The sequence below is a fragment of the Alexandromys fortis genome, unplaced genomic scaffold (genome assembly GCF_014885135.2).
Source record: "Alexandromys fortis isolate MF-2015 unplaced genomic scaffold, M_Fortis_MF-2015_v1.1 scaffold_65, whole genome shotgun sequence".
NCBI classification, from domain to species: Eukaryota; Metazoa; Chordata; class Mammalia; order Rodentia; family Cricetidae; genus Alexandromys; species Alexandromys fortis.
Genome location: NW_026067986.1, coordinates 3536970 through 3561535, shown reverse-complemented (window position 1 = coordinate 3561535; position 24566 = coordinate 3536970). Strand labels below are relative to the sequence as shown.

At 46.1% G+C, this 24566-nt stretch overlaps 1 protein-coding gene across 1 annotated transcript; it reads left to right on the top strand.

The window, feature by feature from the left end:
• Positions 1-4684: 4684 nt before the first annotated feature.
• Positions 4685-18481, top strand: Coq10b (coenzyme Q10B). The gene is made up of 5 exons (XM_050159197.1): positions 4685-4852; positions 10150-10299; positions 11849-12041; positions 14056-14157; positions 17442-18481. Exons 1-5 carry the CDS (start codon positions 4743-4745, stop codon positions 17607-17609), a joined length of 723 nt encoding a protein of 240 aa, XP_050015154.1. The 5' UTR covers positions 4685-4742; the 3' UTR covers positions 17610-18481.
• The last annotated feature ends 6085 nt before the right edge of the window (positions 18482-24566 follow it).

Here is a 24566-nt window from a genome sequence, read left to right as displayed (position 1 = left end):
AATGAGGTCTGGTGCCCTCTTCTGGCCTGCAGACATACACGCAGACAGAATATTGTATGCATAATAAATAAATATTTAAAAAAAAGAAAAATTTGACTCGTAAGATACAAGTCTTAGAAGTACTTACTATTGATAAGATACAAGCTTTACAAACACATACTAATGAAATAAGAAAAATACTCAGACACACACAGGGGGATTTAGAGTCGAACCTACCACACCACTGCATTATAAAACTAAAGAAGAGTGGTGTAAGGTCACTAGAAAACCAACCTTAATTTATACTGTTACCATACACGAATGGTCAGCAGATGATAGACACCCCCACGGCTATGTAGAAATTAACTGAAATCCTTTAGAAATGTTGGTCTGGTGCCCAGCGCTGAAGTAAGGGGAGTTTCTGAATGGGACACTCGTCTTAGGAGACAGAGGTTCCACTTCCGCGGGTCCAGAGAACGTGGGGCCTCGGCTATTCACGTCCTTTTCCAGGGCAATGGCGTGCAATAGACAGGCTGAGCTGGAAACTTCCCTGTTCCGAAGCAGTGCTACTCAAACCCTAGACCTGATCATCAGCCTTCTCTGGTCCCGGGTGCCGGAAATGAGACTCTGAGCTGCCAGGGATGCCCTCCAGCTTCTCCACTTAAGCTTTAATTAGCAGTTATTCACATCCAACCTTTCAAGTGCCTCTCCAGGATCCCTGTAGAGGCTATTAGTGTTTCACTTGCCATTGCCAGCTAGACGGCAAATGGCCAGACCTAAAAATTGCATTTTAAGCAGGTGTGATAGCACAGGCCTTGTGATCCCAGCACTTGGTAGATGGGATGCAGGAAGACCAGGACAATGCAGAGCTTCACGACCTAGCCCAGTGGTCCTCAACCTTCCTAATACTGTAGCCCTTTAACACAGTTCCTCATGTTGTGGTGACCCCCAACCATAACGTTATTTCATTGCTATTTCATAACTGTGATTTTGCTGCTGTTATGAATTAGCCTCTTGCCTCCTGCATGCTGGGATTAGAGGGGTGTGCCATGATACCTGGCCCATATTCAGACTTTGTGTAACCATTGTAACTATCACTCCAAAGAGAAACTATAACCACTTATATTTAAATTTTTACTTCTTTTGTGTTTGTGGGTGTGTGCGTATGGCTATGTGCCACGGCACGCCTTTGGGAGTCACAGGACAACTGTGCGGACTTGATTCTCTTCTTTCACTGCGGAGGTAAAGGGGTTTGAACTCGGGTTGTCAGGCTTGATAGCAAGCGCCTTCACCTGCTGAGTCACCGCACTGGCTCACCTGAAACACAACCAACCAAACAAGCTGAGTCTTGAACGCCTAGCCCACCTGCTCTACCTCCCCAAAGGCTGGAGAGGTAGAGTAGGTTATGCCTCACACGGTTCAACCTATTCTTTCAGAGTGGGTTACTGGGCTAGGGATGTTGACTAGCATGAAAGAAGTCCTGAGCTCTGTGGATCTCTGTGAGTTTGAGGCCAGCCTGGTCTACAGAGTGAGCTCCAAGACAGCCAGAGCTACATACAGAAACCCTGTCTTGAAAAACCAAGAAAGAAGAAATGAGAAAGAAAGGAAGGAAGGAAGGAAGGAAGGAAGGAAGGAAGGAAGGAAGGAAGGAAGAAAGGAAGGAAAGTCCTGAGTTCAATCCAGCACAATATAAACTGGGTATGTGGTAGTTGATGCCTGAAATCCCAGAATTTAAGATATAAGGGAAGATCAAGGATTCAGGTCATCCTTAGCCACACACTCAAAGGGGCGACAGCTCCACTGATAAAAGCTTTTGGTTCACAGGCATGAGGAACTAAGCTACATTCCCAGAACTCACATTTTGTTTCTTTCTTTTTTTTATATATTTATTTGTTTATTATGTATACAATATTCTGTCTGTGTGTATGTCTGCAGGCCAGAAGAGGGCACCAGACCTCATTACAGATGGTTGTGAGCCAACATGTGGTTGCTGGGAATTGAACTCAGGACCTTTGGAAGAGCAGGCAATGCTCTTAACCACTGAGCCATCTCTCCAGCCCCTCACATTTTGTTTCTTAAATCCAGGCACGGTAGCCTTCTAATCCCTATGCTGAGGAAGAAGGTGTAGGTGGATTCCTGGGGCTTCACTGGCCAGCCTAGACTCCTTGGAAAACTCCAAGTCAGTAAGAGAACTTTAGAACAAAAAGCAAAAACAAAGCTGGAGAGGTGGCTCAGAGGTTAAGAGCACTGGCTGCTCTTCCAGAGGACCCAGGTTCAATTCCCAGCACCCACATGGCGGCTCACAACTGTTCGTAACTCCAGTTCCAGGGGATCCGAAGCCTTTTTCTGGCCTCTAAAGACACTGCACATAGGTGGTGTACAGACATAGATATAGACAAAACACCCACAAATAATATAAAGCAATAAAAAAACATAAACAAAACCAAAACAGGGTATATGGCTTCAGAGGGATGACTCCTCAGGTTGTCCTTTGGCCTCTTCAGGCAACATTCATACATACATGAAACACACCCACAAAATAAAACCAATAAAATAAAAAAATTAAAAAGCCTGACCTAACCCAGGTATTGTAGGTAATGTTCTATTGCTATGAAGAGACACCATGGCCAAGCATTTAGCTGCTTACAGTTTCAGGTCAGTCCAGCAGCAGGCACGTAGGGCACAGGAGCAGTAGCTAAGAGTTTATATCTTGTCACTCTGATCCAAAAGTAACAGGGAGTCGGGTGATGGGGCGCATGCCTTTAATCCCAGCACTTGGGAGGCAGAGGCAGGCGGATCTCTGTGAGTTTGAGACCAGCCTGGTCTACAGAGCTAGTTCCAGGACATGCTCCAAAGCCACAGAGAAACCCTGTCTCGAAAAACCAAAAAAAAAAAAGTAACAGGGAGAGAGGGAGAGGGAGGGGGAGGGGGAGAGAGGAAGGGAGGGGAGGAAGAGAGAGGGAGAGAAAGAACACTAACTGGACCAGTGCTGGCTTTTGAAACCGCAAAGCCCAGATCTAAGGACAATGCCACACCTCCTAATCCTTACAGAAGGTTTCCACCAACTATGGACAGGGCTCATTCAAACCTATGACCCTCCGGGGGTCATTCTCATTCCAACCACACCTGACTTCCTGCTTCTCTTACCACGTGACAGCCCTCTCTGCGTGCACCAGCTTCTCCACACATAGGTGCCAGCTGCCACAAAGAAGCAGATAAACCTTTTGCCTTCATAAATCCCCCAGTCTCAGACGTTATTTGGGGGGAAAGGGTCAGGATGCACCCCTGACAGGTACTTTAGCACTGATTTCAATCCCCCGATCCAGGTATTCTGTTATGACAACACAGATAACCAGAGAAGCCCAACACTGGGTCAGTCTTACAGGACAGAGGGCTTAGGTGAAAGGGTTAGAGATGGGGAGAGGATAGAAACTGGACCGCCTAGGAAAAGAGGACAAGGAGTCGAGTACATGCTATTGCGGCTTTTTGGTTTTTTGTTTGTTTGTTTGTTTTTTACATGTATTTGTTTGTGTATATTTGTGTACACACGCACACGTGTATGCGTATGATTGTATTCAGTATCACTCTGTCAAGGGTCACACCTTGTTGGCTAGTCACTCCAGCCGGGAAGCAGGAGGGCTTGGCCTGCGTGATCACAGACTCCTTCTGAGTCCACTCACTGAGTTCAATCCAGCCCGGAGTGCCTTTTCTTTTGGTCTCTCCAGTGCCAGGATTACAGGCATGTGCCATTATGCCCTACTCCCTATTTTATTTTTTTAATGCTACACGATCTGATATTGTATTATATATTAATATCCCTCTTCTGCTTTGGAATATAAGCTGTCTGAGGAGACAGACTCATCCCCTTCTCCAGCAGCTAGTAAGTTCTTCAAAAAACATTCGTTGCCTATGGGTAACTGACAATCTCGTTTATTCCTCAAAAATCTATTAACCAAATTGTTTCCCCAGAACCCACACGAAGATGGAAGGAGAAAGGGGACTCCACAAATCTGTCCTCTGACCTCCATGGGCCGGACACATCCCACACAGCAGTCCCAAACACACTCTCTCTCATAAAGTAGTAGGACATAATTTAACATTTTAAATTATATAGAAGTAGCAAGAGGCTAAGCGGTTAAAAACACTCGCTGTGCAAGCCTGGTACGTGAGTTCTCTCCCTCGGACCCACATGGAAAGAGAATGCACTCTGATCTCCACACACACGCTTGGCAAGGGTGGCCCCTCATAAATAAATACAATTTTTTTTTCCAACGTTGCAAAAAGGCAGCTAGAACGGCCTGGTCCCGCCGGGACAGGACAGCGTGACCCGGAACAACCCCAGGCTTGGCGGCAGGGGAGAGAACGTGCCGGGCTCAGCACGGGGGACGGACGGAGGGGGACGATTACATAACACACAGGCTCCAGGGCTCTTTCCTCCCCGCTCCGGACTACAGCCAGGACCGCGGGCGAACTCAGGAGGAGGGCGCCACGCAGACTACCTAAGTGCGCAGGCGCGTGGCAGGGGCGGCGCGTGTCCCGGCGATTTGCGCTCCTCTGATTGGCCGGCGGGCGCGTGCGTCAGTCTGGCGTCAGCCTGGCGTCATGGGGGCGGGGGCGGGGAAACGCGGAGAAGGGGCGTGTCCCGTTGCCCAGAGGGCCTGCGGATTGGCTGAGAGGCGCAGAAGCCCTCCCGCCTGGCCGGCCGGAGGGCGGTGCCTCGGGCCCCGGTACCGGCGTCGCCTACCGGCTTCAGCCAGACGATCATGGCAGCTCGGACCGGTCAGAGGGTGCTGGCCAGGGTGGCGTCGGGGTGCCGTCCGAAGTCGACCACGGTGGCGGAAGCCCCGGCGCGGGGACCTGCGCGCAACGTCAGGTAGCGAGCGGAGGTTTTCCGGGCGGCCGGCCGGCCGGCGCGGGGCGGGGCTGTGGCCAGGGCGCTGACCGTAGGCTGGGCGCGGGGCTCCGGCGGGGCCCGGAGATGGCTGGCCCGCGTGCACCTCGTGTTTTCGGAGTGAGTCAGCGACGAGGCGGCCGTGGGAGCAGCCGAGTGGCTGCTCGGCCGCCCGCTCCCGTCCTTCCGGTCTCCTGGCATGCGGCGGGCGGCGGCGGGCGGCTCCCGGGGCCGTGGGAGTGCGTGTCCTGGCGGTGAACCGCCCGGCAGACGCTCGCTGCCTTCCTCGCCTCCGAGTTCTTTGACCCCGGCCACTCGGCCCTCGCAGAATGAAACGCAGCCAACACAGAGGACCTGTTGTGTTTTGTTTTGTTTTCCTCTGCGCTCTGAGGTCCTGTAACCTTGAAGGTGGTTAGGCCTCCAGGTTTCCTGGTTGGCCCGTTTCAGGGGCTTGAGGGTGGAGATGAATGTCGAGACGTTAAGGTTTAGTGTAAGTTCGACACGCAGTTTTCTGTTACGAATGATAGTGTAATACTAGTCTCAAAAATTAAAATTCGCTGGGCGTGGTGGCTCAAACCTGTTAGTCCTGGCCGCGAAGCGAAGGTAGGAGGATCGCTGTGAGTTCGAGGCCAGCTTAAGCTACAAAGTGAGACCCAGTCTCAAGACCACAAAGCCAAATTAGTATTTAAAATGAATCGATATGTGTACGTTACAGAGGAGAAAGCACAAATCTTGCTGAGCTCCGGGACTTTGAAGTTGAATGAAGACTTTAAAATAGCAACAAAGAGGCGGGGCCTAGTGCTTGAGGCCACCCTGGTCTGCCTTGCTAGCTATAGCTAGTTCCAGACCAGCCAGAGCTACAGGGTGAGATCCTGCGTCAAAAACAAAAACTGCTTGGCAGTGGTGGCGCTCTCAGCACCCGGGAGGCAGAGGCAGGTGGATCTCTGTGAGTTCGAGACCATCCTGGTCTACAGAACAGCTAGAGCCGTTACACAGAGAGACCCTGTCTCGAAGAAAAAAAGAAAAAAAAAAAAGCAAAAGTGCAAAACAAAAAGTAAGAACAATGCTCCACCTCCAAACTAAAGTGAAATCAGATAGCTTATCCTCAACAGGTAGCTTTCCGAGCAGGATGTAATCTCTTCATACTTGAGATCTGCTTCTATAACACCTTAGGTGCCCGTTTGCTCCCTGTGGTTTGAGGCTTGTGCTCAGGAAGTCTAGACCAGCCTAGATCTCAAAAACAACAACAACAAAAAAGGCAACAAAAATGACTTGAGAATACATCAGCTTGTGTTCCGCCCTTTATTATAATAGGTTATTTGAAAGAGTGGCTTTGGAATATCAGTGATAAAATGTGTGTTTGCCGTGAGTTTCAGTATTCGTTTATTGGTTTAATTGCATAAGCAGCTAATTGTTTGGCTCTCCATCTTGCAATTCTAGCCTCTTGGGTCAGTTGAATGGAAGAGGAGCTAGAGCCAGCCCTGGGGCCATGAACATGTTAGCCAGCTCTACCTCTATGTCCCCAGCCCTCAGCAGGGTGTGAGAACAGATGTGCTGTCCAGGACACTGTAACCAAGGCAGGCACACTGGTCAGGAGATGTGTTAGTGTTTTAAACACACACGCTGGATTTCGAGCTCAAGCCTAACCTGGTCTACACAGAGTGAGTCTCTGTCTCAGAAACAAAAGTAACACAAGGAAAGAGGCAGAGGCAGAGGCAGAGGCAGGTGGATCTCTGCTAGTTCAGGGCCAGCCTGGTGTTCCATGCTAGTCAGGACCATGTAGAGAAAATAAACAACTAGGCATTTTGCATACTGTTTTTTTTTGTTCTTTTTGTTGTTGTTGTTTCTCTCTTTTTTTTTTTGGCCTTACACTAATTTGATAAATGTTTTAAGTTATTTTTATAAGTTTTCATTATCAAAATTTCATTTATGTATTTATTGAGACAGGGTCTCATTATGTAGCTTTGGCTCTCCCGGAACTCAACTTTGTAGGTCAGGCTGGCCTTGAACTCACAAAGATCCAACTGCCTCTGCCCCTGAATGCTGGAATTGAGGGGGTGTGCCACGGCTTTGTCAACTTTTTATTAATTACTGTGTGTGTTAGTGTGTGTACCTGGAGAAGTCTCAGGACAACTTTAGGGAGCCAGTTCTCTTCTCCACCGTGGGTCACTGGGAGCAAATCAGGTCACCAGGCTTGGTGACAAGTACCTTTACTTGCTGAGTCATTTCTGTGCCCCCCCCCTATAAAAGAAGCTGGATATGATGCTGCATGCTTTTAATCTCGGTACTGGGGAGGTGGTGGCCGGCAGACACAGCCACAGGGCATTCTTGAGTGTAACAGCTCTCCTGTCCAGAAGACACTGTTTTGTATAGTGTCCCTCTCTGTCCTTCAGTTTTTACGTTGTTTATTGCTCATTCTGTTGCTGTGTTCCCTGAGCTTTGGAGCAGGTGATACAGAGGTCCCAGTTAGGGCTGAGTGCCCAACAATCCCTTAGTCTCAGTGCTTTAACTGCTCTGAGTTTCTGTATATACTTTCATCCACTTGGGAAAAGAAACGTGTCTGACAGGCTGAACGTAGCAGTCGGTTAGGGGTGTAAATGTTGTGTTTAGAAAACAGTCTGACAACATGTCCATTTAGCAAAACGACAGTAACAGGCTCCATGCTAAGGCCTGTGACCTCCCAGATTCACAGGACAGGCGTGAATGTCTTCCTAGGGCGTGGGCCTCAAATCCAGCCAGGAAAACATCCCTTTCCTGTGTAGTAGTCATGCCAATATTACACCATTGAGCTCAGCCTGCCTGATAAGCTGATACCCACTTAGCCTGGGAAATACTAAGGACTTGATCCATAGCAGCCTGCCGTAGTGCCTCCTTGACTGTGGAAGTTTGCCACAGTGAGAGAGGAAGCTCACAGCTCAGTTCTGGCTTGATTTCTCTATTTCTTGCAACCAGGTAGTTTCCTGCTTGTGTGTGTGTGTGTGTTGTGTGTGAGCGAGATCCCGGGGCTTCCCTTTAAGTGTGGAGGAACACAGCGTGCTGTCTGCATCTGACTTCTATGTGGATTCTTGAGAACTGAGGTCCTCATGTTTTCCTGGCATGAGCTTGACCCACTGGGCCATCTCTTCAGCCCGCAGTATTTGTTATACTGTCCTCCTGGCCTGTTATACTGCCCCTGCAGCATTGGTGTGCTTAGTCTGAGACAGCCTCTCCTGTCGTCTCAGCTGACCTCAAACTCTGTAGCCTTGAATGACTTTAAGTCCTGATGCTCCCTAGTGGTGGAATTACCAAGTGTCTGCCCTGAGCCTGGTGCTTGTTAGTTGGTTAAACAGAGTCTGCCTGTGTCTGGCCTCCTGGAATTCACTGTGTAGAAAACCAGGTTGTCTTTGAATTCTTGCTTATCCTCCTGCCTCTCTCCCAGAGTGCTGGGATTGCAGGCGTGTTCTGCTGTGCCAGACTGTCTTTCACTCTGCCCGGAATCCCCGCTCCATTTAGTTATATTATTTACATATAAGTAAGTGTGTTTCTCTATTCATAATAAGTATATATATTTTACCATTGAGCTATAACCCCAAGACATTTTTAGGTTGAGACAGACTTTCACTAAGTTTTCCAGTCTGGCCTTGAACTCAAGATCTGAGTGTCTGTGATTACAGCCTGTGCACTAGGCACAGCCCTGCTTATTGCACGTCCACTAAAACAATTCCAAGGTTTCCAGGCACACCTTATCTGAAGATTTGGTCATAACTCCACACCCATTTGTTTTTAGCACTCTAAACAACTATGTGGTACTCTGTGCTTGCATCTGTGATGTCTGGTGAGTGTGTAAGGTCAGAGGGCAGTGTGGTGGAGTTGACTCCCTTTGCCTTCAGGGTTTTGGGATTGTCAGGCTGTTGAGTTACTTGCTGAACCTTTACCCGCTGAGTATTTTTTTCTGGTTCCCTGACACTGTTTTCTTTTCCTTAACTTCGTGTATATATGTGGGTGACTCTCAGAGTCCAGAAGAGGGTTCCGATCCCCTAGAGCTAGAGTTAGCGATTGTTGTAAGCTGCCCAGTTTGGGTTCTGGAAACTGAACTCAGGTGTCTGCAGGAGCAGTATGCACTCTTAAAGGATGAGCCATCTCTCCAGCCCACACAGTCTTTTGAAGAGTTTTCATTTTAGTCGTGTGTCTGTATCTGTAGTGGGGTACTTAGCTACGGTGTCATCTCTGTGAGGCTCATATGCCGTACACTGTGGTGCTCTGTAGTCATTAACAGTCAAGACCGAATCAGAGCTTCAGTGTGTGTGGACTAATAATGGCGGGGATAGTGTAAAATAGCTATTCAGTCAGCTTGTTAGAGAAAAGTGAACAGGGCTGGGGAGATGGTTCAGTGGTTAACATCATTGACTACTCTCCTAGGGGTCCTGAGGTCAATTCCCAGCCACCACACAGTGATTGGTGGCTCACAACCATCTATCATGGGTTCTGATGCCCTCTTCTGGCACGCAGGTGAACATGCAGACAGCACTCATATATAAAGACATGGTTTAAGAAGGTGAAGAGGGCCTAGCTGGAGTCTGCACATAGACTCGCCTCAGACAGCTATCCCTTTGTAAGAGGACCGTGCTGTAACACGTGCTGTAAGAGGACATGTGCTGAAATAAATGGTGAGGAGGTCAGGAGTAGCCGTTCTAACACGCCAGATTCCAGATCCGAGACTCAGGCCAGTCTCAGGGCTCACTGGTATGGGCAGGAATCCAGCCATGTCGGTGAGACCCACTGGGGACCAACTCAGATGTCTGAGGTGAACTGAGTACTGGATGGAGAACATCCGAGCCAGCCTGTGGCAGACTGTTGTGATCCATAGTAACAGCTGAGAGCCAGCTCCAGAGAAGAGAGCATTGGTGCCAGAAGCTTCTAACCACGCTGTCAACTGTTGTTCTAATTTGAGGTTTTTGTTTTCATTTATTTATATTTCATGTGCATTGGTGTTTTGCTTGCGTGTAAGTCTGTGTGAGTGTGTCATATCACCTAGAACTGGAGTTACAGACAGTCTTGACCTGGCATGTGGGTGCTGAGAATTGAACTTGGGTCCTCCGGAAGAGCAGCCGCTGCTTTTTTCCTCCGAGCCATTGCTCCAGCTCATTTTTGTTTTCTCTGTGCACTTGGTTTATCTTTCTGAATCTGAGCTGTGTTTTCAGCACTACTCTAAAGTTGCAAACTTCTGAAATATGATTGCTTTTTATAATGCCTGTATAATATGTTTAGTTTTTGTCTTACCTATTATCCGTTGTTTTTAGACACTTAGCTTCCTGTGGTATCCTGATGAACAGAGCGCTTCCACCGCGTGCCTCAGTTGTGCCTAAAGAGATCTACGCAAGAACTTTCTTCAAGATCACTGCTCCACTAGTAAATAAACGGAAAGAGTATTCAGAGAGAAGGATTATTGGGTTTGTATGGAATGGTGATTTTATTAAAAGAGTACTTTTACTTTTCTGTGGAGTGGCTTGCTGCTTTCTCTCTGGATTATCTTCCTACAGACCAAACTGCTTTTTCTAGGTTAACCCGTCTACAGCCCTGGCTGATTTATACATATCGTTGAAAGACTGTAATATTATATTAACTGTATAGGATATAAATAACGTTAACATTTAAAGGAAATAATTTACTTCATTTTTGTTATTCTTTCATGATTATAAAGATGAATTAAAACATGAAGATGCCAGGTGGAGCATGCCTTTACCAGCACTTGAGTGGCAGAGGCGGGCGAATCTCTGAGTTCGAGCCCAACCTGGTCTACAGAGCTAGTTCCAGGACAGCTAGGGCTGTTAGACAGAAAACCCTGTCTCCAAAAATGCCTCCTTCCTTTGGCGATGAATTTCAAGACATGGTTTCTCTGTGCAGCCCTGGCTGGCCTCGAACTAGATTTGCCTGCTTCTTCCTTCTGAGTGCTGGGGTTAGTAAAGGTGCGCCACCCCCATGCTACCCAAAATATCCTTTTGTAATTTATGATTAATTGTAATTTTATGGTGGGTTATATTTTAATTGTGTCCAGGATCTATTTATTTATTTGGGTTTTGAGACAGGGTCTCACTCTGTAGCACTGACTGGCCTGGTACTTGCTGTATAGCTCAAGCTGTGCTTGAACTCTTGGCAATCCTCCTCCCAGAGCCTCTTGAGTGTTAGGACTGTAGGCACGTGCCCCCATGCTTCTTTTGCCTCTGCGAGCAACAATAGTAACTATCTGGTTCTCAGCCAGGTTGCCTTTTACATATATTCAAAGAGTTTCATTTTTGTTTTTGTTCATTTTCTTAGTCAGTGTCCTGTTGCTGTGGCCAAGGCAGCTCTTAAAAAAGAAAGCATTTGAGGCAGAGGCAGGCGGATCTCTGTGAGTTCAAGACCAGCCTGGTCTACAGAGCTAGTTCCGGGACAGGCTCCAAAGCTACAGAGAAACCCTGTCTCGAAAAAAAAAAAGAAAGAAAGCATTTAATGGGGTGGGGAGGCAGCTTACGGTTTCAGTTTTGGAGGGTTATTTATTAGTCCATTATCATCATGGCAGCAGGCATGGCAGACATGGTGCTGGAGAGGTGGCTGAGAGCTACACCCCAGTCTGCAGGTAGAGAGCCCGTGCCTAGCATGGGCTTCTGAAACCTCAAAGCCTATCCCCAGTGACACATTTCCTCCAGTAAGGTCACACCTCCTTTTAACAAGGCCCCTTACCTCCTTGTTGTTCTGATCCTTCTCAGATAGTGCCGCTCCGTGATGACTAAGCATTCAAGTATGAGTCTATGGGGACATTCGTATTAAATCACTGCAGTCACTGTGACCTCCCGTGTGTGTGTGTGTGTGTGTGTGTGTGTGTGTGTGTGTGTTCCTTTATTTCCTGTTCCATTGTGTGGCTCATGTGTGCCAAGTGACTTAGGAATGTTTGTTTATATTCTGTTTAAAGCTCCTATCCCATGGACTCAGTTGTTAATATTCCTTATCTCTCATTTTAAGATACTCAATGCAAGAAATGTATGACGTGGTAGCAGGAATGGAAGATTATAAGCATTTCGTTCCTTGGTGTAAAAAATCAGACATACTGTCTAGGAGAGCTGGCTATTGTAAAACTCGATTAGAAATTGGGTTTCCACCTGTTCTGGAGCGATACACATCAATCGTAACCTTGGTCAAACCACACTTGGTAAAGGTAAGTTTGTTGTTGTGTTTAGTTTTCTTTTTAATATGCCCTAGATGTTTATTATACTAAATGAGTTAAATCACATGTAATAGCTTAAAAGATCCTTCTAGTAAGCAGAGGGGAGCTGTTTATTGTGTCCTGATTGTGTTCGTTTATACAGCATCAGTATCATTCCTTCCAGATGGAAGCTTGAGCTTTCCTTCTAACGACTACTCGACTGCAGAAGCGAGAGACATCTTCATCTTTGCACTATTAAGATAGGGTACGATAGCACACTCTGCAGTCCCGACAGTGAAGGTGCTTGGCAAATGGACTATGAATTTGAGGCTACCTGAGCTGCAAAGTGAGCCTGTCTCTAAAAAAAATAAAGAAGGGAAAGAAAACTTGATACATTTACTATATTCAGCTTATAGCTTTACCACTAGAGAAAGATCAGACCGTTCAAGGTGCACACTCTTCTTTTCCTCCCGATACAGGATTTCTCTGTGTAACAGCTCTGGCTGTCCTGGAACTCAGACCAGGCTGGCCTCGCACTCTGGCATTAAAGGCGTGCGCCACCACCCCAGGCACACTTGTTTTTGAAGTTTGGGAAGAAGTGGTAAGATAGTGAGAGGTTCCAGGAAGCTGAGAGAAGCATGGAGCAGATGGCTCAGGGATTCAGCTGCCCTTTCAGAGGACTTGGTTCAGTTCCCAGCACCAACATGATGGCTTGCAGCTGGGATCTGGTACTTCTGAATTCTGTGGGCACGGGGTGTGCATGCTCTGCACAGCCATGGAGGCCGGCGAGCCATTTCGTCCTAGAAATATATCGGCCATTTCAGAGTGAAGGTGTAAAGTACATTATTTCACAACTCAAATGCGGTGTAAAGACGAGTGGTGGTGGTGCACGCCTTTAACCCCAGCACTCGGGAGGCAGAGGCCGGCGGATCTCTGTGAGTTCGAGACCAGCCTGGTCTACAAGAGCGAGTTCCAGGACAGGCTCCAAAACCACAGAGAAACCCTGTCTAGACAAAAACGATAAAAAAAGAAATATGTAGTATTTAACTTGTACAGCGTTGCCTGTAAGTAGCAGGACTGGAAATGGGGTTCTTAAATCACTCCTGGGGGCTGGGGGACTGCACCCCTCGGGGCTGGGGGACTGCACCCCTCGGGGCTGGGGGACTGCACCCCTCGGGGCTGGGGGACTGCACCCCTCGGGGCTGGGGGACTGCCCATTTGGGAAAGTACTTACTGTGTGCTTGCTTAAGGCCCTGAGTGGTGCATGGGCTGGGACACCAGTCCTGGAGGGCAGAGGCAGCTGGGTCTCTGAAGCTCGTTGGTCAGGCAGCCTAGCAAGATGAATGAAGCCAGGTTCAGGAAGGCTGTTTGACACATTGTTGCTGTGGCCAAGCACCTGATATGAAGCCGCATAAGGAAGCAGGGTCTATGCTATGCTGGCTCACAGTTCAAGTGAGCCTTTCATTATGGTAGAGAAAACATGGCAGCTGGTGCGGTCATGGGGGCGGAAGCTTTGGCCCGCTTGTCACACTGCATCTCCAGCCAAGAGTCAGGGTGGTGGATGCTGGTGCTTCGCAGTCTCCTGTTTCTTCAGTCCAGGGCACCAGTTGTGGGAGTCATGCTGCCCACCTTTAGGGTGGGCCTTCCTGTGGACCTAATCTCATCATAATACTCTATAGACACCAGAGATTGGTCTCCAAAGTGATTCTACATCACAGAGACCCAGGCTCAGAAATATGGCTAATGACTGAAGAAGAGACCTGTGGTCAACACACGGGAGCAGTTGCATCCCCCACAGACTGACTTGTTGGTGAAGAAGTGCAATCCGATAGAGCGAGTAGACAGTGGGTGAGTGCACACCGGAGAACAGCTGGCAGTCCCGAGTCACAGGAAGAGAAAATGGTCATCTTCATCTCTTGTATTCTGAGCTGATAAAGATAACTATTTCTCAAGGAAATGAGCCCCAGTCGTGGTAGATCCTTGCTCCTATAAAAGGTGTTTATTTTTTCTCTCCATTTTGTTTCAGGCTTCTTGTACCGATGGTAAACTTTTCAATCATTTGGAGACGATTTGGCGTTTTAGCCCAGGTCTTCCTGGCTATCCGAGAACTTGTACCTTGGATTTTTCAGTAAGTCTGTTATATAGTTCTTATTTATAGTGTGTGCAGCACAGCACGCAGGGAGAGGCTGGGGAGCAGCTTTCAGGGGTCTTCTCTCCTCCTGTCCTGTGGGTCCTGGGAATTAAACCCCAATCACTGGGCTTGGTGTTAAGTGCCATCAAGCTGTCTTGCCAGCCCCAATTTATGCATTGTTTGAGGCATGGTTTTACTTTGTAACCTGGGCTGGACTGTAGCATGGATAATAAAAATCCAGAGACAGATACTGGGGTTCAAGATGAAGATCGAAAGAGCAAAGTCACCAGCCACTGGCTCTTACCTCTCCCTCAGAAATGGGCGATCCTGCTTCTCCACATCCTCGGACTGAGACTGACCTGACACCTGTCTCCTCCTGTCTTAAATTCCTCTCTAGTGCTGGGATTAAAGGTGTGCACCACCACCGCCTGGCCTCTATGGCTGACTAGTGTGGCTGCTTTGCCCTCTGATCTTCAGGCAAGCTTTTTTTATTAAAACATAAATAATAGCAGGGCAGTGGTGGCGCACGCCTTTAATCCCAGCACTCAAGAGGCAGAGGCAGGTGGATCTCTGTGAGTTCAAGGCTAGCCTGGTCTACGAGAGCTAGTTCCAGGACAGGCTCCAAAGCTACAGCAAAACCCTTTGTTGAAAAACCAAAAAAGAGAGAAAAGGAAAGCAAACATAAGTAATACGGCACTATAGTGGACTGCAGTTTGCGCCACAACTTGGGCTGGTCTTGACTTCACAATCACCTCTCAGCCTCTCAGGTGCTAGGATTACAGAAGACATTGCTGCTCAGAGCTAATAAAACCCTTTTCTGGTTGGTTGATTATTTTGTTGTGTTTTGAGCTGGGGTCTCACTATAGCTGCCCTAGAACTTGCTTTGTAGATGAAGGATCAAACTCACGGAGACGTCCTGAGTGCTGGCATTAAAGGCGTGTGCCACCACTACTTGGCTCCAGTAGTTATTTTGAATGATCATGTTTTCAGGATGGCTTACTTAGTGAAGCAAAGTGTATTTTAGGGGGCTGGAGAGATGGCTCAGTGTTTAAGAGCATTGCCTGCTCTTCCAAAGGTCCTGAGTTCAATTCCCGGCAACCACATGGTGGCTCACAGCCTCCATGTAATGAGGTCTGGTGCCCTCTTCTGGCCTGCAGACATACACACAGAATATTGTATACAAAATTAATAAATAAAATATAATTTAAAAAAAGTGTATTTTAATTTTCAACATTAGGGCAGTATAGATTCCGAAGTAGAAAAGCCATTCGATACATAGTATTGTTCCTACATCTTTGAGTGTTTGAGATCCTCTTTCTGCCAACCTCAAAAGCTACAGATTTAACTATAAACTGAAGACTAGGCATGTCCACTGATTGTCAGTCACTGGAAAACCAAACACTTAACATTTCACTCTCTGTTTAATACTAAGACATTTACACCCATTAGAGGCTTAAAATTAGCACCAAGTTAGAGTCATACCTTACATAATAGATGCAGAAATCAAATTCAAGGGGGAATCTAGAAACTCCTGCCAGGTGTGGGTTAGTCCCAATGCTGAAATGCGGAGGCATGCAATCTCTGTGAGTTCGGGGCCAGCCAAGTCTGCATAGTGAGACCCTCTATCATAAAAATAAATGATCTAGGACTGGAGAGATGGCTCAGTGGTTAAGAGCATTGCCTGCTCTTCCAAAGGTCCTGAGTTCAATTCCCAGCAACCACATGGTGGCTCACAATCGTCCCTAATGAGGTCTGGTGCCCTCTTCTGGCCTGCAGACATACATACATATAGACTATTGTATACATAATAAATAAATATTTAAAAAAATAATCTAGAGACTCCTAAGTGTCTTGTTCATATCACTCTGCCATAGTGAGTTTAAGCCATTTTTCACTGCCCTCCTTCTAGGAAATGAGCTTTCTCTGGGCTTGGGACTCAGGCATTGTATCATAAGGGATGGTGGTAATTCCGGGTAAATGAGTATTTCCTCAGCTCTTGATTACTTTCATTATAAAGTAAGAGCCAGAGCATGCCTGTAGTTCTAGCACTGTTGAGGCTGAGGCAGGAGAATCACAACTTGAAGGCCAACGAAAGCTGTACAGTTAAATCCTGTCATCGTCGCCCCCCCAATTACTAATTATCACATACAGAAGGCCCTAGAGTCAGTCTAAAAGTTGACATTAATAGGACAGTTGGCAGTGTGAGCAATCTACCGTTTAGATCTTAGCATTTATTACCTAGCAACTGATAGTTTTCTGATTTTGACAACTTTACTATGGCTATATAGTTATATAAGACAAATAGGGAAATTTGGGGTGATGAGCATGTGAAAATCTTTTATGTTTCTGCTACTTTTTCTCCTTTGTTAGATTTTTTTTTGACAGATACAAGGTCATTTGGTTACATTTTCGTGTACTGTGTATGTGAAGAGGACAGCTTGGAGTCAGTTGTCCCTCCACCATGCAGGTCCTTGTGGGTGGACTTTTCTGTCCCACCGGCCAGTTCCCAAATAACCACAGAGACTTTTTATTAATTATGCTCTGCCAATAGCTCAGGCTTGTTACTAGCTAACTCTTATATTTTAAATTAACCCAAATTTCTTACCTACACTCTGCCACATGGCTTGTTCCTTTTCTCTGTACGGCAAGATCATCTCCATGTCTCCTCCCGTTCTTCATGCTCACTCTTTGTCTGCCTAACCTCCACCTGCCTAACTCCACCTGTCCAGCTAGTGTCCAGCCAGCTTCTTTATTAAACCAGTCACAATGACATATATTCACACAGTGTAAAGGGATATTCCACAGGTCCTAAAGATGAAAGTTGAGGTCATCTGGCTTGGCAGCAGGTACTTTTACCCACCGAGCCACCTCAGCACATATAATTTTTTATTTATCCATCTATTTATTTATTTTGTTTTTTTGGGGGGTAGGGTTTCTTTATGTAGCTTTGGAGCCTGTCCTGGAACTCGTTCTGTAGTCCAGGTTGGACTCAAATTCACAGAGATCCCCCTGCCTCTGTCTCCCTAAGTACTAGGATTAAAGAATTTTGTTTTGTTTTTGTCTTTTTTTTTAATGTTTTTAATTAATGATAAGTTACTTAGCCTCATGTAGTGTCACCCGCCTTTAATTCCAGCACTGGAGAGGCAGAGGCAGGGGGATCTCTGTGAGTTCAAGTTTTACATTCCCAGTGCTCCTGCCTCAGCCTCCAGAATGCTCGGGTCGTGGGTGTGTCGCTGAATCTGGTGAATGTGTGTAAGATAATGTGTCACATTTCCTTACAGATTTCTTTTGAATTCCGCTCACTTCTGCATTCCCAGCTTGCTACATTGTTCTTCGATGAAGTTGTGAAACAAATGGTTGCTGCCTTTGAAAGAAGAGCGTGTAAATTGTATGGTCCAGAAACAAGTATACCTCGGGAGCTAATGCTTCATGAAATCCACCATACCTAAAATGAAATAAGAACCGGCACCACCTCCTTTTGACCCGTTTGTTTGCTTTAGGAAGTCCCTTTATCGTCTGTTCAAAGTCAGAAAGCATTTGTTAAGCCTTCCTGGATCTTAAGCCTGCTCCACTGAAAATTTGTACATTGAATAGGGACCCACCTGTCCATAGAATTATTTCTTCAATCAAGTGCAACTCAAAGTAATGTGTACATTTGCAGGTTCTGCCTTTGTAATAATAATGGTGTCATCACTGTTGCTAGGATACCACATCCCTCACTTGAGTGCAGAGTGAAACTAACCCCTTACATGAAGGGTGAGCTGAGATAGAATGTGTTACATTAACCGTATCATGTTTAAGTTATTAGGTTCAGAGGATTTGTAACTTATTGTTTTTGGGCCTGCCGTACGGCTTAGGATATTTGAGTAATCATATATTTAATGTTAAAACTTTGATTTAAAGTACCGCTAATGAAGTCTTAGCACTTTGGGTAATTTAAGTTGTTCTTATGAATAGCAGTAGATAACTCAGTGTTGTTGGGAAGCTGCTTCCCAGAGACACTGTTTTCTTTTTGTTTTGTTTTTATGTTTTTGGTGAGTGGTCCAGAGTGCCAAGCTAATTTTCCAGACACTCGAAACCTCCCCTTGGGGGCTTGTCTGCACTTTGAAAATGCTGACTGCGTGTCAGAGTCTAGTCTGCTACGGCAGGCGGCAGTCAGCCGATACGGCAGTCAGCCGATACCCCCCCCCCCACTGCACGTCCCCATTTTCTATTTATTGTGCCTATTCACTTGCAATAATATTCTAAACTGGTATTTTTTTAAACAAATCAATGTAAGTACTGAAGCCATGACTTAATAAAGTTAATTTGTTTATTTTTGTATAGTGACTTCGATTATTTAAATTGTTTCTGTATTGCTTTGGTGTGTATTCAGACGGGTGGCCGACCTAGTTTCCCTGTGGCTGTTGTAAACACCGTGAGCCAGAGCACTTGTGAGGAGTGTATTTAGTTCAGGTCACAGCCCACAGGTCACAGTGTATCCCAGAGGGAAGCAGAGCTAGAGGTGGGGGCTGAAACAGGCCAAGAATGCTGCTCCTGGCCTGTTCCCAAACTCTCCTGAAGGTGACACCACCATAGTAGCTTGGTCCTCCTACATGGAAAAGCAGTCAAGAAACTGTCTCACAGATGTACCCACAGGTCAATCAGATGGCAGCAGTTCTTCAGCTGATACCCTTTTTCCAGGTGACTAGGTGACGGGAAGTCTTCCTGTGTATGTGTTGCTTCTATTGGTTAATGAATAATAAATAAGAAACTGGCTTAGGCCTACGCAGAGTAGAATATAGGTAGGCAGAGAAAACTAGACTGAATGCTGTGAGAAAGAATTTGGAGTCAGAGGGAACCCATGTAGCCCCTCCAGAAACAGATGCCAGAACTTTACCTGATCGGTATGCCACAGCCTCATTATGATACACAGATTAGTAGAAATGGGTTAAATTAAGATGTAAGAGCTAGCCAATAAAAAGTTAGAGCTAATAGGCCAAGCAATGATTTAATTAATACAGTTCCTGTGTGGTTATTTTGGGTCTGAGCTGCCAGGCTGCCGGGGAAACAAACAAGCGGCTCCTTACAACTTGGTGTCTGTCGAGTTGAGAGCTGTAGCCACACAAATGCAGGACTGTAGGATTTCATGTCTTAGAAATACTTTCATGGGGCTGGAGAGATGGCTCAGAGGTCAAGAGTTCAATTCCCAGCACCCACATGGTGGTTCACAGCCATCTGTGATGAGATCTGGTGCCCTCCTCTGGCCTAAAAGGATACATGCAGTTAGAACACTATACATAATAAATCTTTTTTAAAAAATTACTTTCATGGGTGCAATGTTTATACTCAATTTGATCCTCAGCACTGCCAAAACAGCAAAAACCTTCCATATAGACTGACAAATCTCAACTACTCATTCTGTCTTTTGTTTTGTTTTGTCTTTGAGACAGGGTTTCCCTATAGCTTTGGAGCCTGTCCTGGAACTAGCTCTTAGAGACCAGGCTGGCCTCAAACTCACAGAGATCCGTCTGCCTCTGCCTCCCGAGTGCTGGTATTAAAGGCGTGCACCACCACTGCCCAGCCAAAGTCAGAGCTTGAAGCAACTTGAGTAGACATAACTTTCTCAGCAGTGGACTTTCTGCGTGTACTCCCAGCCTCAAGGTTCAGCCAGCTAACTGTTCATAGTTTAAATCCTGAAATTTAATGTCACTTTCTGGGAAAGAGCTACGTGCACGGCCAAGGGTCACTCACTCACTGGCTGGTCGATGTGACCTCCCTCACCTGAGGAACACTGTGTGACTCATCTTGTGTTGTCAGAATGGGTTGGGGCCTGAAGATGATTGTCTGGAGTTTGGCTGAGAGAGGAGGTATGCAGAGCTATGGAGAGGAGCAAGAGAGATTTTCAGAGAGGATTTTTTCCCAAGATGAAGTAAAAGAGAAAGCACCCGTGTTTGCTTAGTTTTCCCCTCAGACAGAAAATTCTAGCGCTCACCACATTCAGGGATGTTTTTGCATACCCTGGAGCCTTCCAGTTAGCAACATCTAGGTATATCTGAATAGACAAACTTTGTTTCTAGTTACTTGTTTTAAGCGTAACATCAAAAACATACACAGGGAAGTAAGTAAGGCTTATCCCTGTAATTAATTGTATTATTACAGAGCATGGCTACAATTAAAGAACTTGATCACTTACAATATGGCTGACTATTGTGTTCCTTAATCTACAATAAGTTAGCAGTGCTCCTAAGACTGGGACTTTACGTTCCATTTCTGTGGGTTTAGCCCTAAAAATAACAATTTTGAGTTGAAGCTCTTCTAGTGTCAAATTAAAACTTTTTGATCATATTTATCAAACATAAGTTCTCACTTATCTAAATTCTCTAGAAGCTTGGTGTTGACCATTGGGCAAAGCCTTAGGTGCAGGGGACTGGAGAGGTGGCTCAGTGGTGGTTCAGAGCAGTGGCCTCTCTCCCAGGGGTCCTGAGTTCTATCCCCAGCAACCACACGGTGGCGCCAACCACCTGTAGTGGAACCCAGCGCCCTGTGCCGAGCAAAAGAGCACTCATATACACAAATCATTTTTTAAAAAGTATTTAGGTGTAAATCTCTAAGTCAGCTCTTGTGGTTTTTGTTAATCTAAATAGACCTTTATAACCGTGAATTCGCATCACCATATAGAATATATTATAAACCACAGTTGAATCACATCTACAGTATGTGATATATATGTGTGTGTGTGTGTGTGTGTGTATCATCACACAACAAGCCACACCAGTGCTTCTGTTCTAGGTTTGTCTGATGGCCATGGTCTCTTCTACCGAATATAAAGTTAGCACTTTATTTTTCTGAATGACTTCTTTAGAAGTATTACTCTTTTGCAGTTTTTGTGACCACAGACGTGCTGTTGACAGTTTTTAAGAAACAGGTTTGGACTTTGCTATGAAACACTGGCTAGCCAAGAGCTTTAATCCTGCCTTTTCCTAGAAGACTGATCGTATAAAACCCTGTAACCCAGACGGCTGTAACATGTAATCATTAATCTATATTTTTAATTATACATTATATCTTTAAATAAGTCTGAGATGATGGCACGTCACGTTCCCAGCAAACACCATCTCTCAGGCGGCCTGTCCTGTCTCGCAGTGTGTGAGCTCTTGCCTGACAGGTGTGACCTGCGACTCCCAGTTCCTTCAGGGGGACCCCCTGTCCCTTACAGATAGAGGTGAATCAGAGATGTCTGATCCACACACAGCACAAGTGCCAATAATGCGTCCACCTAGCACTCGGACCCCAGAGTTAGGAGGCTTAAGCTTTCCGGAGAAAGAAACACAGAACGCAGGACAGTGGCAGACAAAACAAAATGACACAAATTGACAGTCCGGGACAAAGCTCTCACCCCCACTGGCTGGGGTTTTTGGATTCCAAACACTCACATGTTGGGGGAGTCTTAGGGGTGTTCCTAGCCAAGGCACCAAAGTGGGAGTTACAGACAGCTGTGAGCTGCCACACATGGGAATGGAACCCAGGTCCCCCGGAAGAGCAGGCAGTGCTCTTAACCTCTGAGCCATCTCTCCAGCCCTTGTTTTGTTTTTTAAAGGCAGGTCATTCTACATCGCAGGTTAACCTGGAACTCACTACATACATTAGGATGACCTTGAACTCCAGGTTATTCTGCCTAGCCTCCTCAGGGCTGGGTTCACAGGTCTGAGACACACTTGTTTTCTGCAGAGGTAGGAGAATCAGACACGCGGTTTCCACGCTGAAAAGTGAGCCGAGTCGCCAGCCCCCGTCCAAGAATTCTAATGAAGAACTGAAAGGAAGAGGCTTTCTGTAAGCTCAAGACCAGCTTGGTCTACCTAGGACATTCCAGACCTACCACGGCTATGTAGGAAACTCTTGACTCCAAAAAAAAAAAAAATTCTAATCAATAAAATTGCTAGTCTATGCCAGGCTTGAACTCAGTTCAAGGCCAGCCTAGACTCCCAGCAAGTTCCTAGCCGGTCAAGCTGCACAGTGAAGCCTGTCTCAAACAAACAAAATAAAAAGGCAATAAAATGTAAAAATGCAGGTCTAATGCACAAAATTCTCTTGGATACTTTGATTTTTTGTGTTTCTGTTTTTTGGAGTTTTCATTTGTTTGTTTTACTTGTTTGTTTTGTTTTTGGAGACAGGTTTCCTACATAGCCCTGTCTGTCCTGGAACTCACTTTGTAAACCAGGCTGGTCTCGAACCCAGAGATCTGCTTCTCTGCCTCCTGCGTGCATCCGGACCATCTGTTCCTCCTAATTGCTGTTGGCTCTGGCATCACTGATGCCTGAACTAAATGGTCATTCCTATCTGGGTACCATTAAGCTGATGGTTAGTAGATCCCAATCTAAACAGGAACCCATCACAGAGTCAAGGATTTGAGCCAGATTACAACTCAAGGGGGACTGTGAGAGCCAAAGTTACATTTTCAGCTTTAATTACTAAGTCTTAGAGATCCATGAAACAAAACCGCCTCTGACCTGCAAACCTCCTACCCAGAGACAGGTGGCTCCTGAAATGACGGAGGCTGCTGTTTACGGGAGATAACAAGCCCCAGGTTTTCCACTCCCCTATACAAGTTTGCTTTCCTTCCCACACTAGATATGCTTGATCACACGTGGGTGGGAGGTTCACAGGCAGGAAGTACATCAGGATATATTCTTGCCCCTTGACCCCAGCAAGCTGGACTGTTAGATCAAAAGGAAACCCCCTGGCATGGGGACAAAATATCTATAGTGCCTCTTGGCGTACCAGAAAAGGTTCCTGTTGAAACCCAGCAGACCCAGATCTAGCAACAGGCAGATTCATTAGCTGAAATAGTTAGATAGGGCACTCCACCGACTCTGTGTAAAACAGAAAGGTTATTGTTTCTATTCAAACCACTCAGAAATCATTAGAAACAATCTGGCTGCACTTGAAAAAAATTATTGTATAAAAACAAGGGGATGGGGGGTAACCTGTCTGGATACCATTAAGTTGATGGCTGTTAGATCCCAATATAAAAAGGCACCTATCATAGAGTCAAGAATTGGACTCAGAATACAACTCCGGTAAGTATATCTGAGCTAGATAAACCTAGGCTTAACGTTGGAACCACATCTAGGCTACATAAAGCTTTTTTCTATAGTTCATCACATTAATACTTAGTATGGCTACACACACAGTTCTGAACACATGAAAGAATTTGATCATTTGTAAGGTGACCGACCATTAGCTCGTATTTCTTAATTATCCTTAACAATTTATTTATTTTTTATTTTTCTGGATTTTTCGTGACAGGGTTTCTCCATAGTTTTTGGTTCCTGTCCTGGAACTCACTCTTGTAGACCAGGCTGGCCTCGAACTCACAGAGATCTGCCTGCCTCTGCCTCCCAGAGTGCTGGGATTAAAGGCGGGCGCCACCACAGCCCTGCCTCCTTAACAATTTATAAAGAGTTATTTGCTTTTATGAGACTAGGATTGCCTGGGCAGGACTTGTGAGCAGGGACGAGGGACCCTAAAGGCTGGCATTGCCCTTGACAAGTTAATGGGCACCACAGTCTTCAGTGAACGGAAGGGCCACAGTTCCGTTTGCCAGAGTTGAGGAGACCTACCCCCTCTGTAATAAGCAAAAACTCTCTGCAAACCCTTGAGGGAACCGGGCTTTGACCCTGACCTTGGGGAAAGGGCTTTGGAGCTTCAGATCCGTTAAGTTTGAGCCTCAAAAAATAGCAACTTCTCAACTGAAGCTCCTTTCAGTATCAAAATAAAACTTCTAATGTATAGACACAGTCCCTAGAGAGACAGGGGGATTTCTGATCCTTTTATAGTGCACCATTGGGCTGGAGAGATGGCTCAGTGGTTAAGAGCATTGCCTGCTCTTCCAAAGGCCCTGAGTTCAATTCCCGGCAACCACATGGTGGCTCATAACCATCTGGAATGAGGTCTGGTGCCCTCTTCTGGCCTGCAGACATACACAGACAGAATATTGTATACATAATAAATAAATAAATATTTATAGTGCACCATTGCAGAATATAAGTTTCTCGTATGCTCCGGTTTACCAAAATAGCTTAAGCTTAGCGAAGTTAGCAAGCCAGTGGGTCCCAGCCTTTCATTCAAGACAGCTCCCCATGTTGGGTCGTGGTGACCCCCAAACCACAAAGTCATCCCCATTGCTATTTTATGGCTTCAATTTTGTCACTATTGTAAATCTCCATGCAAACATCCGACATGCAGGTGACCTGACACTACAGCATTGTAAAAAGGTCTTTGAGTCTGCAGTGTCTTATGAAGAAAACCTGGTTCGAGGCCCAGCCTGGTCTATAGAGAATTTCCTGTTACTTCAACAATGTTACCTGCTGTCCCCCCAACAACTCACCAGACAGGAGCAGCAGCCAAGCCAGGCATTCGCTTTG

What these genes read in the sequence shown, in the direction of transcription:
- Coq10b (XM_050159197.1), top strand. Translation starts at nt 4,743, where the DNA reads ATGGCAGCTCGGACCGGTCAGAGGGTGCTGGCCAGGGTGGCGTCGGGG. An exon ending in GGACCTGCGCGCAACGTCAG is followed by an intron (nt 4,853 to 10,149) that starts GTAGCGAGCGGA and finishes CGTTGTTTTTAG; the next exon opens with ACACTTAGCTTCCTGTGGTA. An exon ending in TCAAACCACACTTGGTAAAG is followed by an intron (nt 12,042 to 14,055) that starts GTAAGTTTGTTG and finishes ATTTTGTTTCAG; the next exon opens with GCTTCTTGTACCGATGGTAA.